The sequence below is a fragment of the Pelodiscus sinensis genome, chromosome 22, assembly GCF_049634645.1.
Source record: "Pelodiscus sinensis isolate JC-2024 chromosome 22, ASM4963464v1, whole genome shotgun sequence".
In the NCBI taxonomy this organism is placed as follows: Eukaryota; Metazoa; Chordata; order Testudines; family Trionychidae; genus Pelodiscus; species Pelodiscus sinensis.
The window spans coordinates 14,434,943-14,449,433 of record NC_134732.1 but is presented as its reverse complement, the minus strand read 5'-3'; the positions used below and the strand labels follow the sequence as shown (position 1 = coordinate 14,449,433).

The window sequence follows — 14,491 nt, the reverse complement described above, 5'->3', positions numbered from 1 at the left end:
TGTCAGCACAATACAATCTGTGCAAGTTCAACATACCTGATATTCTGATGCAGGGGTCCAGCCATTCAACTTCCTTGAAGGCTGCTGGGGGCCTTGCACCTTATGAACTGACCGAGACAAACCAGCGGAGTCACCCCAGTTCTTTCCTTCCTCCAGGGAGTGTTTAATATCTGCACTGTCAGCGGAGCTCAGAGACAGCTGGCGCTGCCTTCTGGGGTCCCAGCTGTTCCTGTTGTACAAATGCTTTTGATATTACCATTTCCAAATCAGCTCAAAACACATTTTCAACTCATTCATCAAGTCATAAGCAGGCTTATTATACAAGCAACAGACTAGAGAATCCAACAACAAAAATGTTGGCAGGTGCGTTGGACTCTTCAGCCATGGATCTCAAAATACTTTGTAAAGGTGTGTAAGTATTACTACTAGACTTAACAGATGGAGGAAATGAGGCACACACAGATGAAGTAGCTTGCACAAGATTACAAGGATGGTCAGTAGAATTACAAGGAACGGAACACAGGTCTCCTGATGCCCAGTCACGTATCCTATCCATGCCACAAAGATGTCCCAATTACACTTTGAAAAGTGGAATCCAAGAGGTTATATCATGAAGTTGAGGAGGTGGGGGAGGGGAGCTAAGCCTTTGCTTTTGATGATTAGAACACATTCTAAATAGCTCATGATATCCAGCGGTATGAACAGAGCACCAATAGAAGACCAGACAGTCACCTCTTACCATTTCTGTCTTCCATCTTTAAGAGCATCTTCCTCTTCCTCATCTTCGCTAAACTTCAGTTTCTCAGAGTAATCCACTTCATCGTGTATGCCTGTGGGGCGGGAGTGAAGGAAGGATACATCAAAGGAAGGAAAGAGGACCCTCTAACAAACTGAGAAGCATCTGGAGCCGCACCACTCTATAGACATAAATGCGACAATTTAGAAAAACACAATGTTCAGGCACAGCATCAAGAGGATTATTGAAAACAAGCAGTGTTATGTCTTGACCACACATCTCAACAGCAGGACAGTTTTCAGAAGACTGGTTGCATGCATTCCTGATAGGGAGGAAGCAAATTGAGATGAAGTTTCTGTGCATGGGGTCATGCCTAGCTAGACTTCAGCTGCATGCCTTGAGATGACTGGACTCTGACGATTTGGGGCTAACTTTGACTCAGTCTCTTCCCAGATCAGCATCAGCGGCTCTCTTTCAGCTACATGTCATTATCAAGCCTGTGAGTCCTCAGATCCAGTTCCTTGAGCACAGCACGAAGGGAGAACCAGAAGGAGCTACTGTAGCATCACTTACACCACCCGTAGCTGCCACATTGCAGAGAATACCATCCTCTTTTATGGGAAGGGAAGGGGAGCATGGGAATGAGCTACCAAACTAGTCTCTCTTTGGGGATGAAGGGGTTAGCAATTCAACCTCTTCACTCCCCGAGTAGTTACTGTTTGCCTGAAGCGGGAGGAGAATGGTACTTTACCTGCCCAACCATCATCTGCATCATTGTCTAGTTCATCCAGTTCCTTCAAGTTTTCTGCGTTGATAATGGTGGGCCGGGGAGCCCGCTCTCCTTGCTGCCGAACTGGACGAGCTGGACGAGCTGCCCCAGGTCTATTCTCTTTTCTATGTGGTGAGACAAAAAGAAACAGCTGCAACACCAGTTAAAAGAGGAGGATGGAAAGCACAGGAAATCCACATGCCCCCAGCTCATAACAGCATAGAAGTTTAAGCTACTTTGTGTGTCATATGCTTAGGCAGTGAGCCTACAAACAATGATTATTACCCTTGAAATCCTCTCCTCCCCTCCCTCCTTGTTTATTATTGAGCCTCCCTAAAGCCTACAGCTCATAGACACCAGCCTTTTGACCTAGGACTGGACAGGATTCTTTTGGAAGTCCTTCTGCTCCTTGACCAATGTGCAGGACTCCCTCACCTTCTAACTTAGCTTCCTGCCTCTCTGTAACATTCAGACCCTGCTATAGAGGAAGCAAGACATTGAGGCTTTAAATGAAGCCAGGCTTGCAGTTTTATTCACCAGGCTGGCTCAGTCATAAGATTCTTGCATAAAATAAAGATCTTGTCCTATATTATCTGTCCTCTGCAAGTCAGGTAGTCCTGGAGGCCTTACCCATCTTGGTCATTCATCTGGTATTGTCTGAAAGGAACACGGGGCTCAAGTCGAAGCTGAGGAAGAGGAAAAGACCCACGGTCCAGTGATGCAGGGACCTCAGATGGCTGCTGTGGACACATCTGAAACGGAACAATGATAAACATGATAGTTTTTCTTTGCTGAGAAAAAAAAAATATCCAGACTATATTACAAGGGCATTTTAGTGCTGAGGTTGGGAAGGGAGGGAGAACATGTCAGATTTAGCTGATTAGACAGGCATGGTGTCATTGTGGACACTGTTCTTTATGGCGCGAGGTGAGAAGTACCTACGCTTTTCAATGGATGTACTTAGCTGTCTGAGAGGATTAACGCATTAACGGTGGCTACTGAGGACAAATGTACAAGATGGGAATGGAAAGGAAAAAAAAGGGACGATATCTCAGCTGTCCCCCAGAGCAATACGTAGGAGGGTTTGAAGAGGGGAGTCCGGAAATGTAGTGCCTTTGCTAGTAGAGTCAGACGTAATATTTTGCCCCCTCGCACACTATTATTCCTTAGGATGGGGAGAAAGAGACGCACGCAGGCAGCTTTGAGAGCAGATTGACTTACAAAAGCAGGTAGCATGTCATGGTACGTAGGCGGATGGTACGCATTTCCCATGAACTGTGAAGCCCCTTTACGGATAGGTTGAGCCGGGCGGAGAGAGGGCTCCTTAGGATCGCTGGTATTCACTGAGGAGGGGGCTCCATCTCCTGTGCTACAGGTCTTGCTGCCCGGCTCAGGAGGGGAGGCGGTCAGAGATGTGGCAGAGGTAATGTTCCTCCCACCGCCCTCCCTCCAACTCGTGACATCTGAAAATGAATGATACAGATGTAAAGTGTTGGGGGGCACATATAGAAGGTCATCAAGCAAAGAGTTTCTGGGGCCAGAATTACAGATGGCTACGTTAATAGAATCTGAGATGAGATGGCACAAATCAAAGAACAGTGGATAATGTACAGAGGCATTTCATAAAGAGCCTGAGTTCTATACCCAGAACTGTTACTAATGGCTGCAGCAGTGACGGTGCAAGCTTTCACATGCACACTGTTATTAAGAAACAGGAATGCTAGATAGCGACTGATTGAAGAGTCGTGTAATTGCACAAAATATTATTGGTTACATGACTATTTGATAGTCCCTGGGGGCGGGACTGGCAGCCAGCACACTCCTGGCCCTACTCCCAGGGAGCCCCCGGCTAATGTACACTGCTGCCTTTTTATCAGAGGCAGCAGTGCAGGGTGGCAGGCGACAGCCAGTCCATGAGGGGAGCAGGTTTAAAAACCAGCTCCCTGCACAGACTGGTTCCCATCTGCTGCCCCACGCTGCTGCCTCTGATACAGGGAGGAGCTCCTGTCTGCAGGGAGCCAGCATCCCATGGAGCAGCCTCTGTCCACAGTGAGCTTGGGACCAACCACGGCAGCCTCCCCTCCACCCCCCCACTCATTACCTCTGATAGAGATAGCAGTGCGTGGGGAGTTTGCACGAGTCGATATACACAGGGAGCTGGCTTGAAAGCTGACTTCTCATGTGTACCAGCTCCCACCTACCCCCCCCCCCCATCCTCCTCACTGCTGCCTCTATATCAGAGGCAGCAGCACTTTGGGAGTGGAGGAGAAGGGGCTCTGTGGATCCGGTGCTCATGGGGAGCCAGCTCCTTCCTCCCCCCTCCCCCCCTTGCTGCCTCTGATACAGAGGCAACGGGAGAAGGGGTGCATGTAGTCGGTAAGATTAACCAATAAGCCTAGGCTTACTGGTTAATCGTGTACTTGACTACACCTTGACAGCCCTACTAAGAAATCGCTGCAGCAGTGGAGCACACACTGCTGCTGTCAATGAGCCCAAATACTGATCTACACCATCTGTGCTATCTCAATAGTAGGTATTTCTTACCAAAAGTACTGCCTGAACACAGTTGTTATAATTCATGAGATGGACAAATGTTCATTACAGACACAAACAAACATTTCATTTGCGTCCCACTGCCCAACATAAGCTTCTTCCCTCACACACAGAGCAATTTTAAAGTAATTATGAAGCAGACGATAGTAACTATTTAGCTGCCTGTCCTGCAGAGCTCTGGTACCCAATTTCAGTCCCTAGATTCTGTAGTTATTTTCTGAGCCAAGCACAGCAGGGAGGCTTGTAGGAGTGACAGACAACATGGGAGGGGAAACATTTGGAACTACCGCAGACTGGCCTGATAGTCGTATCTCCTTAAAAAGTGATCTAATGGGCTGTGGCTAGCTGTCAGGAAAGCAACATGCTGCCATTTACTTACTCTGGGGGCGGAGGCTTGGTCCTGGCCCATACGACAGATCTAAGGCGCCCTTTTCTTTGCCAGCCTTGTCCTGCTCGCCAGCTGCTTTCAGCGTCGGAAATTCCTCGGGAGAGAAGGATAACAGTCGGTTTGAGGCCCTTGAACCTATTGAAGAAACAAGAACACAACTCAGATAGGACAAGGTTTCTCCATCCTGCATCAGCTCTGCCGTGTTTGTGATCACCTTGGAAACACAGGAAACACAGCACAAATGTTTTTCCTCCGAAAAAATCTCTGCTTCTAGCACATTCAAACACAAATTACTGCCTGTGTTAGCATTTGCTAACAAGTTAGCCACAGCCAGGTATGTCACTAACATGACAGCTCATGTCCATACCAAATTACCTAGCAACTATTAATGAAAGGGTTTCATTTAAATTCCTGTGTTCAACAAACCTAATTAAAGTTCTGCAGTTCCTAATTATTTTTGTACCATACATATATTCACATTGAACTGTAAGGAAAATTCTGCAAATTCGCTTCAGAAATGATATGAAGCACTCAACATTTATATTCAGATTCCTCCAACTTTTGTTATTTGTCTATGGAGACAATTACGTTGTTATGCTCCCTGCAAATGCTCTCAGTGAGAGGTTATAAATAAGCATTAAGTGTTACATTGTGATATATATATTGCCCTCCTTCACAACATTAAGATACTGATCGCTGACCCAATCTGGCCACAGTCAGATGTTCTTACTGGAGAGTTGCCCTGCTGAGTTTCTAACAATCACAAAATGCAACTCTAAGATGTGTTTTCTTGCTTATAAAGGTGCAATGGTGAGTGGAAAACAGTTAATTGCAGTTCATCAGAAACCCACTGGCAAGATGACACTGAGTAAAAGAAAACTGCCAGCAGTACAACTGTACACAATATTAAAAATCAATTTATCAGTAAGTAATTTTATAAATAATGCACAGAAATCAGTGAGCCTGTTGAGCAGAGTGAGCTATGTTTTGATAAACTGTTTCCTTGCAGTAAAAGGGCACTGGTCCAAATAAAAAGCCCATTTTAAAACTGTATGCTACACACCCCATCTGCAGTTGTTAAACACACCAGAAGATCTTTGCCATTTCTGCTCTGGAAAGTAAAGTAGAATTGGTCTATATAGTCAGTTTCATGTTCCTGGAACTAGTTCAGTGCTATCCACCAAGAGAGAGGATAGTCAATTATAAAAAATAAAACCCACCCTAGCATTTTCTTAAAAATTATTTTAAATAAAAATATTTCTATCACATTTTATAAAAGCACAAAAAAAACCCTATTAAAAACATTTACAGACTTCCAAAATTGAGAGCATAACAGTGTCCCTTTAAATTCCGGACAGACTGTTTAGAAATGTTACTCTGTAATATGTTCATAGATAAGCACAGGATCTTACATGGTCAAAATCACGGTTCTTTATCCCATAGCTGAGAACAGGTTCCCAGTTTAAAAGTTAGTACTATATGTAGCATTTTCAAACAAACATTTGGCAAAGTTTATCTTAAAATATATGAGATGTGCCATATCTCAAACATTTATGCTATCAGAGTTGTATTGCATTATTGCAATGATCTGTATGAGTATGCTAATAGCAGGAACAGTTAAGGTTGACTAGCACCTTTCAGGAAAGATTTACATTATGATTCGGGGGGAGGGGGGAATGGGGTAGAGAGAGAAGAGGCAAGCTTTCCCCAAACAGATACTGTTGCACAACATAAGAATTATTTGTGTGCTAATATCCACAGCAAGGAGCCTAATTCCCCAACATGAACTCCACTGGGAAAAGTCCAATGAAGTGTAAACATCCTTCCCTGAAGGTCCCTTTGGACAGGAAATATATCCAATCTCAACATTCATACCCCAATCCATACCACACATATCCTATTACATTACAGCAGATTTAAAAGTCTCCCTTTTCCCCAAAGCTTCAACTAAAATGGTATCTTTAAGGAAGACACGGTAACTAAAATAAGCGAACAGAAAGAGCAAAGATCTCAATCCTTGTTGTTAACACTAGAAGCTGTTGCTTCACTAGACTGTAAATGCAATTGCTCAAAGCAGTTGCAGAACAGGTGCAGAGGACAAGATGACCTAATAAGTCTTTGTAGCCTGATTTCTGTGATTCTATGATTCAATTATCCTCTAATTAAGCTCTTCTTAGCCCTGCACGTAGCTCTTTCCTCAGGTTTATGTACTGTACCTTAACAATGGTCTGATCTACATTGAGTTCTCAAAGCACATTAGCACTTCCTTACAGGGAAATATTTGACCACCGCTCTGCACAAGATGCTAATTTGGCTCACAGATTTAAAACCTACCTTAGATGGAGTCCATATGGCAACAATCTCACAGAAAGTGGCAATTAAAAAAATACAGTGGTTAAATACATATTTGTGCCGGTAGTCACTTCAAAGCAGAAGCTTACATTTGCCTGAAGACTGGGCTTTGAGAAAGCTTTCATAAGATTGTTAAATCTATTTTTGCTTCTAAAACTATTTAATTCTTTTGACACTCTGCAATTTCATTTGAAGAGCCAGAGGCTACTGGTCTGCTAAAAGCTCAGTGCCTCAAGCTACTGCCATTCTTTCTGAGCCTTAAAATACCAATATTAATGGTAACTAGAACATACATCCAATATAAAAAGAGTCATATTACCAGTCAGACTGAGATCTCAATTTAAGGAATTAATTTCTCTACTCAAAATGTTACCTTGGTTTCAAACTCCTCAGTCAAACAGATGCAGTTAGCAGCACAGACTGTAATTACCTCATTGTAGTTATACTACTGCAAGTTTATCTATGTCTAGACAAGACTTTAAACTAGGAGTGCATCATGGAAAGACCTCATTCTGTGTGTTTATAAAGCTGTGTGCATGCACACTGCTCCATTATTCATAATCATACTCACCACCTTCTCGTCCTGCTGGCTTTCCATTCAGCTGTGCCCATGACTTTGGTCCACCTGGCACTGAATTTGTACTCTGTAAAAAGAAAAAGACCAGGAGATCCTCATGAGAGTTCTTCACCTTATAGGTGAAAGTAAAGCAGGAGAATGCTATTGTAGTCAGATCTTTGTATCCTCTAGATGTTACCAGATCCTGCTAATGCCTCAGCCCTCTAGCTGAGGCCATGACCATCTCCTCTCTGTAACTCCCTCAATCCAAAATGCTGCAGTTAAAATCCTCTTCCTCACCACAACTTTGAAATCTTCTGCTTTGGATACTTTCACTGGCTTCCCTATCTATTTCTTCTGCCTGTTCCTCTTGCTCGCTTCAATCTAACAAAGCCTCCCTTCTCTCCCACTTTTTCCATACATTTTTCCACTCATCTTTCAGGCTTTTTCCACACTACCTCGGATTCTTGGAGAATTTCACTCTCTCATACACCTAACAACCTCCCTGATGCCCTTTCTAAAAATCTCACAGGTTTGGAATTTTTAAGTTACAGTAAAAGCACATACATTCTGCAGGAATAGATGGGTTGGATCTGAAAGCTCACTAGAAGGGGAAACATATCACTTGTCAGGGGATTTTTCAGGCCTGAGCTTAGCTGTTTGTCATGTGCAAGCAGATCTCTTCTTATCACATGAAACTTTTGGCGAAAAGCAGCAACTGGATCTGCTGTCACTGAAATACCTTTCAAAATAAAGTGGATTAACAAATGCAGATCAAGCTCTCCCTGTTTCAGCCATTTTCCCTAGGCGTCATAGAATTATAGGTTAGGGTTGGAAGAGACCTCAGGAGGTCATCTAGTCCAACCCCTGCTCAAAGCAGAACCAACCCTAACTAAATTATCCCAGCTAGGACTTTGTCAGACCTCTAAAGATGGAGATTCCACTACCTCCCAATACTTCACAACCCTCCTAGTGAAATAGTTGTTCCTAATATACAACCCAGACCTCCCCCACTGCAACTTGAGACCATTGGCCCTTGTTCGGTCATCTGCCACTACTGAGAACAGCCCGGCTCCATCACCTTTGGAACGCCCCTTCAGTTAGTTAAAGGCTGCTATCAAATCCCCCCTCACTCTTCTCTTCTGCAGACCAGTTCCCTCAGATTCTTGTCTTAAGTCATGTGTCCCAGCTCCCAATCACTTCTGCTGCCCTCTGCTAGACTTCATCCAATTTATCTACATCCTTTCTGTAGTGGGGGACCCAAAACTGGCCTCACCAATGCCAAACAGAAGGAAATAATCACTTCCCTCAATCTGCTGGAATTAGCCTTCTTGGCAACAAGGGCACACTGTTGACTCATTTAATCCCCTGTAATTCCCCAAAACTACCATTTAGCCAGTCGGTTCCCAGCTTGTAGCAGTGCATGGGTTCTTCCTGCACTTATCCTTGTTGAACCTCATTAGATTTCTCACCCTCTCTCTACTCTCCAGCGTATCTCCCCCATCCATGAACTTGCTGAGGTTGCAATCCATTCCACCATATATGGTTAATGAAGATGCTGAACAAAACTGGTCTCAGGATTGATCTGTTGGGCACTCTGCTTGATATTGGCTGCCAATTAGATATTGAGCCATTGAGCACTACCCATTGAGCCCAACAATCTAGCCAGCTTACTATCCTCTTTATAATCCAAACCATACTTTTACTTGCTGGCAAGAATACTGCAGGAGATTGAATAGGCTTGCTAAAGTCAAGTCATGGCTACTGCTTTCCCCATATCTACACAGCCAGTTCTCATCATAGAAGGCAATTAGGTTGGTCAGGCATGACTTGCTCTTGGTGAATCCATGTCAACTGTTCCTGATCACCCTTCTCTCCTCCAATTGTTTTAAAATGGATTTCTTGAGGACCTGCTCCATGATTTTTCCAGAGACTGAGGTGAAGATGACCTGTAGTTCCCTCTATTCTTCTTCCCTTTTTTTAAAAGATGACCACTATATTTGCCTTTTTCCAATCACCCAGGACCACCCCTGATCACCACAAGTTTTCAAAGATAACGGCCAATGGCTCTGCAAACACATCAACCTACCCTCTTAGCATCCTCGGATGTGTTAGATCTGGCCCTTAGTGTATGTCCAACTTTTCTAAAAAGTCCTTAATCTGTTCTTTCACAATGGGGACTGCTCACTTCTACCTCATACTGTGCTGCCTCAGTGCAGCAATCTGGGAGCTGACCTTGTCTATGAAGACCAAGGCAAAAAAACACCAAAACATTGAGTACTTCAGCTTTTTTCCACATAATCTGTCATTAGGATGCCTTCCCCACTGAATAAGGGTCCCATTTTTTCCTGACCTTCTTGGTGCTAACATACCTGCAGAAACCCTTCTTGTTATCCTTCACGTCCCTGGCTAGCTGCAACTCCAATGGCACTTTGGCCTTCTTGATTGCACTCCTGCATGCTCGAGCAACATATTTATACTCTTCCCTAGCCATCTGTCCAAGTTTCCACTTCTTATAAGCTTCCTTCCTGTGTTTAAGCTCACCGAAGACTTCTCTATTAAGCCAAGTTGGTTACCTGCCATATTTGCTATTTTTTCTGTACTCTGGGATGGTTTGTTGCTGCGCCCTCAATAAGGCTTCTTTAAAACAGACTCTTCCTACAGATTTGTAAGGTAAACAGAAATATACTTACATTGATAATGTAACAGCAGCAGAACATTCCAGTGGCACAGTAACTTGAAGTCAAGCTAGACTATTGTTAACAGAACTGATAATAAGGGAGCTGCTATAACAAACTATGGTTGGTCAGTCTTTAGAATCTATGGGCATGGGCCAAATTGAGTAAGTCATCAGGTATCACTTGCACCTACCTCTTGACTGATTGACTGTGTCGGCTTCTGTAAATTGGAGACAGATTTCTGCAAACCCTGCTGCGGCAGCGACTCCTGCGGCTGTGCAGCCGTCGCACTGGAACTAGGAAAAGACAACAGACCAACCGAGATCAGATGGGATAAAGGTGATAATCAACGCTATCAATACAGAGAGCCCTCATACAAAGCTTGGGCACGCATCGTGCTTTCTGCTGAAAGATATGACAAAAGACATTGGATCTCCAGACCCTGGAAATCTATCGCTTTCCGCTTTACATTCATGGGCCATGCTTACAGATCAGATGCGTATACAGGAAGTCCCCAACTTACGAACAGGTTGTGTTCCAAAGTTTGTTTTTAAATCAGTTGTTTGGAACTTGGAACAGGTTTTCCCATAGAAACAATGTTATAAATGGTAGTTACGGTCTCAGGCAGCTCACAAAAGACATTTAACTCATAATGTAACTGAAATGCAAATTTATAATGAAAAATAGTAGAAATACTTTGTTATTTAACTTTGACTGCTGGTGCTTGAGGCAAGGCAGGTTTAATTAGAGGAACATGAGGAGCAAGGAGTAGATTCTCAAGGGGGCTTGTGGGCATCCCCCCACACCCGTGGGCTGCATCCAGTTCCCACTTGCCAGGAGGAGGCAAGTGACACAAGCACGGAGCAGAGGACTCTGGAGGAGCACGGACAGCTGTGTAGTCCGCAGCTGGAGAGAAGCTGCAGTTTCCCCTTCAAAGCACTGCTTCTTTCCAGTGGCTGGCTGTGCTACCTCCCCCTGTTCCTCTGGAGTCCTCCCGCCAGCACATGCGCTGCTCATTACCTCCTGTGCCTCTTGCTTGCTCCCTGAACTGCAGGTGAGCTTCTGTTTCTATGTGCCGACATTTATAAGTCAGATGTTTGTAACTCGGGGAGGGCCTGTACCAGTTCTGTATCTGCAAAGAGCTGCTCTGGATATTGTAGTCCAACAGTATTCTTAGACCTACATAGTAATCAATAACACCCAGTAGAGGTCACTAATAAAGCCCAAAGAGAACGTTCTGCATGATGGAGTATAATTTCTGTTTCATGATTGTGAGGATTTATCGTAAGAATTGCTCCGCTTACCTCTTTTGGTCTGGCTGATCCTGCTTGTTTGCCCATCCTGTACCGTCCTTGGGTACTATAATGATGTTGGGGTCGTTTCCTTTGTTCTCAGACTTCAAGCTTGGCAAGTTTGCAGGAGGTGGCATGCGCCGGGCAGCAGCAACTTTCCCGAGACTCTGTAAGCCATGTCTAGGAATAACTGGTGAGAGGGCCAGCAAGTCATTAAGGGCTAGATTCTGCCACCCTCATTTATCTCTAATAGCACCTTACCCCTCAAAGAGTTCCACTGGTTTCAATGGGACTAACTTAAGAGAGTAAGTGTGGTAGAATCTGACCCTAACCTGCAGAATCACACAGCAACAGCAATGTTAATTTGCATCTTTATATTAGTACTTCATGTTTATACAGAATCTACCCTCCAAAAGAGCCACTGCAATGCTGTCACCTCTGTGGTGAACTAACAATCACCTGGTAGGTAGCCCAAACACAACAGTTAGAAGACAGGACCATTTTGGCCAAGGACAGAAGCAAAACCCCTCCTCGTATGGAAAGGGTCCTGAGATTGTCAGTAACCATGCATATCAGACAAAGCCTTGGGTCTTATTTAAAGTCCAAGTTCAAAGCGTCACCTAGAAAACCACATAAATCATCAAGTTTATCTTCTCCAGCAGAAAGAAGGGCTCAGTTAACTTTGCTGGGACTGAACCGGTCTTTCTGTAGGATCTCACAGTGCTTTCTAAACAGCACATTATGTCTCATCATCAAATACAATTATCTCAATTTTATGGTAGGTAAAGGCACAGAGGAGTTGGAGTGGCTTGTCCAAGGCCGCACACCTGTAGCACTAGAAATAGAATCCAGAAGTCCTGGATCCAAGTCCCCTCTATGCTAACCACTGTGAGCTATGTTGGAGCTCAGAATAAACCCAGCCTATTAGTTTCAGTTTTATGACCTCAGTATCCCCCTCTTGGTATGTTTTCACTGCAGAGTTCACCTAGGCTCCTAACCCAGCTTAAATACACAAACAAAAATGTCTGGCCAAAGTTTAATTTGCTTTACCCCAGGGGTGGGCAATAATTTTAGATGGCGGGGGGGGGGGGGCACATCGCTAATTTTTGAAGTGGCCCCAGGGCCACCCTGGAAGGGGCAGGACCTCAGATGGAAGGGGGCAGGTCCAGGACACTTCCATGCTCCTATGCCCACAGACCCTGGTTGGCCTGGGAGTGGGAAGTCTTTGCCCGCCCTCCCCCACCTAGAGAAAACTGCCAGCTGTTCTGAATAGCTGGTGGTTCCCTCTAGGCACCCTGCCCCTGGCGACAGGAGGAGACTTTGCGTGCTTCCCCCACCCTCCTCGTCAATTAAAAGCCTCTCTCAGATTTTAGTCAATGCCCCAGGACAGCTAGCTTGGGTGTACAGCCCGGGTTGGTAAAGGGGTCCAGCACGCAGACATCCTGCCGCTCCCCCACTCTCAGGGCAGGGGAGCACAGGAAGTCTCTTGTTCTCTGCCCCTGCCCTTCAATGGGCGTGCAGTGCTAGAGTGGACCGGTCCACTCTGAATGCCACGTGCCCCTTGCAGGGCAGGGGCAGGAAGCAAGAGACTTTGCTCGCTCTGCCCGCCCCCAGGCCAATCAGGGAGCAACAGGGCATCTGCGGGCTTGGAAGGCCGGCTCCACCCTGCGGAGGCCCCTTTGCCCACCCCTGCTTTACACCCAAGCTAGCTGTCCTGGGGCATAGTCTAAAATCTGAGGGAGGCTTTTAATCAAAGTGATAATCTGTTCACTTAGCAGTGAGGACACAGGCAAAACTGCTTGAGTGTCAATTGCCATGTGCCCAAAGACAGACAAGTTCTCCCCTAATTCACTGGAAAAGAACCAAAAACTATAGGACTAGAAGAGACCTCAAAACATCATTTAATCCGCATCCCCTGTACTCAGGCAGGATTAATTTACTCAGACCATTCTTGACAGGTGTTTGGTTAACCAGTTTTAACCATTGGTAACCTATTCCAGAACTTAGCTATCCTTGGCTACATCTACACTGGCGTGATCTTGCACAAAAACTCTTTAGCACAAGAATTCTTGCGTTAAAGTATTTGCACAAGAGAGCATCTACACTGGTATGTGCCTTTGCGCAAGAGATGTGCTTTTGCAAAAGAGCATCCTTGCCAGTGTAGACACTCTCTTGCACAAGAAAGCTCTGACGGCCATTTTAACCACAGGGTTTTCTTGAGCAAGAAATTCATGTTGCCTGTCTACACTGGCCTCTTCTGGAAGAGCTCTTGCACAAGAGGGCTTATTCCTGAGCAGGAGCATCATAGTTCTTGCACAAGAAGCCCTGATTTTATACAGTAGAACGTCAGTGTTCTTGCACAAGAACTCGCGGCCTGTGTAGACAGGCAGCAAGTTTTTGCATAAAAGCGGATGCTTTTGCACAAGATCGCGCCAATGTAGACACAGCCCTTGAGTTAGAAAGTTTTCCTAATATCTGATTTAATCTTCCCTTGCTGCAAATTAAGCCAATTATTTCTTGGCCTACCTTCAGGGGACATGAAGAGAAATTAATCACCATCCTCTTTATAACAGCCCTTAACATATGTGAAGATTATCATCAAAGGGGAGGGATAGCTCAGTGGTTTGAGCAGCGGCCTGCTAACCCCAGGGTTGTGAGCTCAATCCTTGTAGAGGCCATTTGGGGCAAAAATTTGTCAGGGGTGGTACTTGGTCCTGCTGTGAAGGCAGGGGACTGGACTCAATGACCTTTCAAGGACCCTTCCAGTTCTAGGAGATAGGCAATCTCCATTAATTTATGTCCCCCTTCAGGCTTCTTTATTCAAGACTAAACATACACAGATTTTTTTTAACCTTTCCTCCTGAGTCAGGTATTCTATACCTTTTACTATTTTTGTTGCTCTCTTCTGGACTCCCCATCTTCGTTCACATCTTTTTTAAAGGGTGGTGCACAAAACCAGATAAAATATTCCAACTGAGGCCTCATCAGCACTGAGCTGAGTGGGAAATAATTGCTTCCTGTATCTTACAGGTAACAATCAGAATGCAGCAGTTTACTTCAGCAAAGAACCAGGGGGTATGTCCTCAGAACTCCTAGCGACATACAGAGGGGTATACAGTACCAGTGAGTACATAGAAAGTGTGGCTGCTCACATCCAAATGCCAATA

The 14,491-nt window shown here is 44.8% G+C and overlaps 1 protein-coding gene across 8 annotated transcripts in view; it reads right to left on the bottom strand.

Moving 5' to 3' along the window:
• PRRC2B (proline rich coiled-coil 2B) overlaps positions 1 to 14,491 on the bottom strand; it is an 86,999-nt gene that overhangs the window by 43,555 nt on the left and 28,953 nt on the right. For all 8 annotated transcript variants that reach the window (XR_001368643.2, XM_025187388.2, XM_006128379.3 and 5 more), the window contains exons 3-11: positions 11,337 to 11,514; positions 10,226 to 10,328; positions 7,370 to 7,442; positions 4,438 to 4,581; positions 2,727 to 2,968; positions 2,136 to 2,257; positions 1,488 to 1,630; positions 740 to 830; positions 37 to 229 (exon numbers count right to left, since the gene is read on the bottom strand). Coding sequence is in view for 7 of the 8 variants with exons in the window: in XM_025187388.2 (XP_025043173.2) it covers positions 37 to 229; positions 740 to 830; positions 1,488 to 1,630; positions 2,136 to 2,257; positions 2,727 to 2,968; positions 4,438 to 4,581; positions 7,370 to 7,442; positions 10,226 to 10,328; positions 11,337 to 11,514 (1,289 nt within the window). In the remaining variant the exon portion in view is untranslated. The remainder of the gene's footprint in view (positions 1 to 36; positions 230 to 739; positions 831 to 1,487; positions 1,631 to 2,135; positions 2,258 to 2,726; positions 2,969 to 4,437; positions 4,582 to 7,369; positions 7,443 to 10,225; positions 10,329 to 11,336; positions 11,515 to 14,491) is intronic.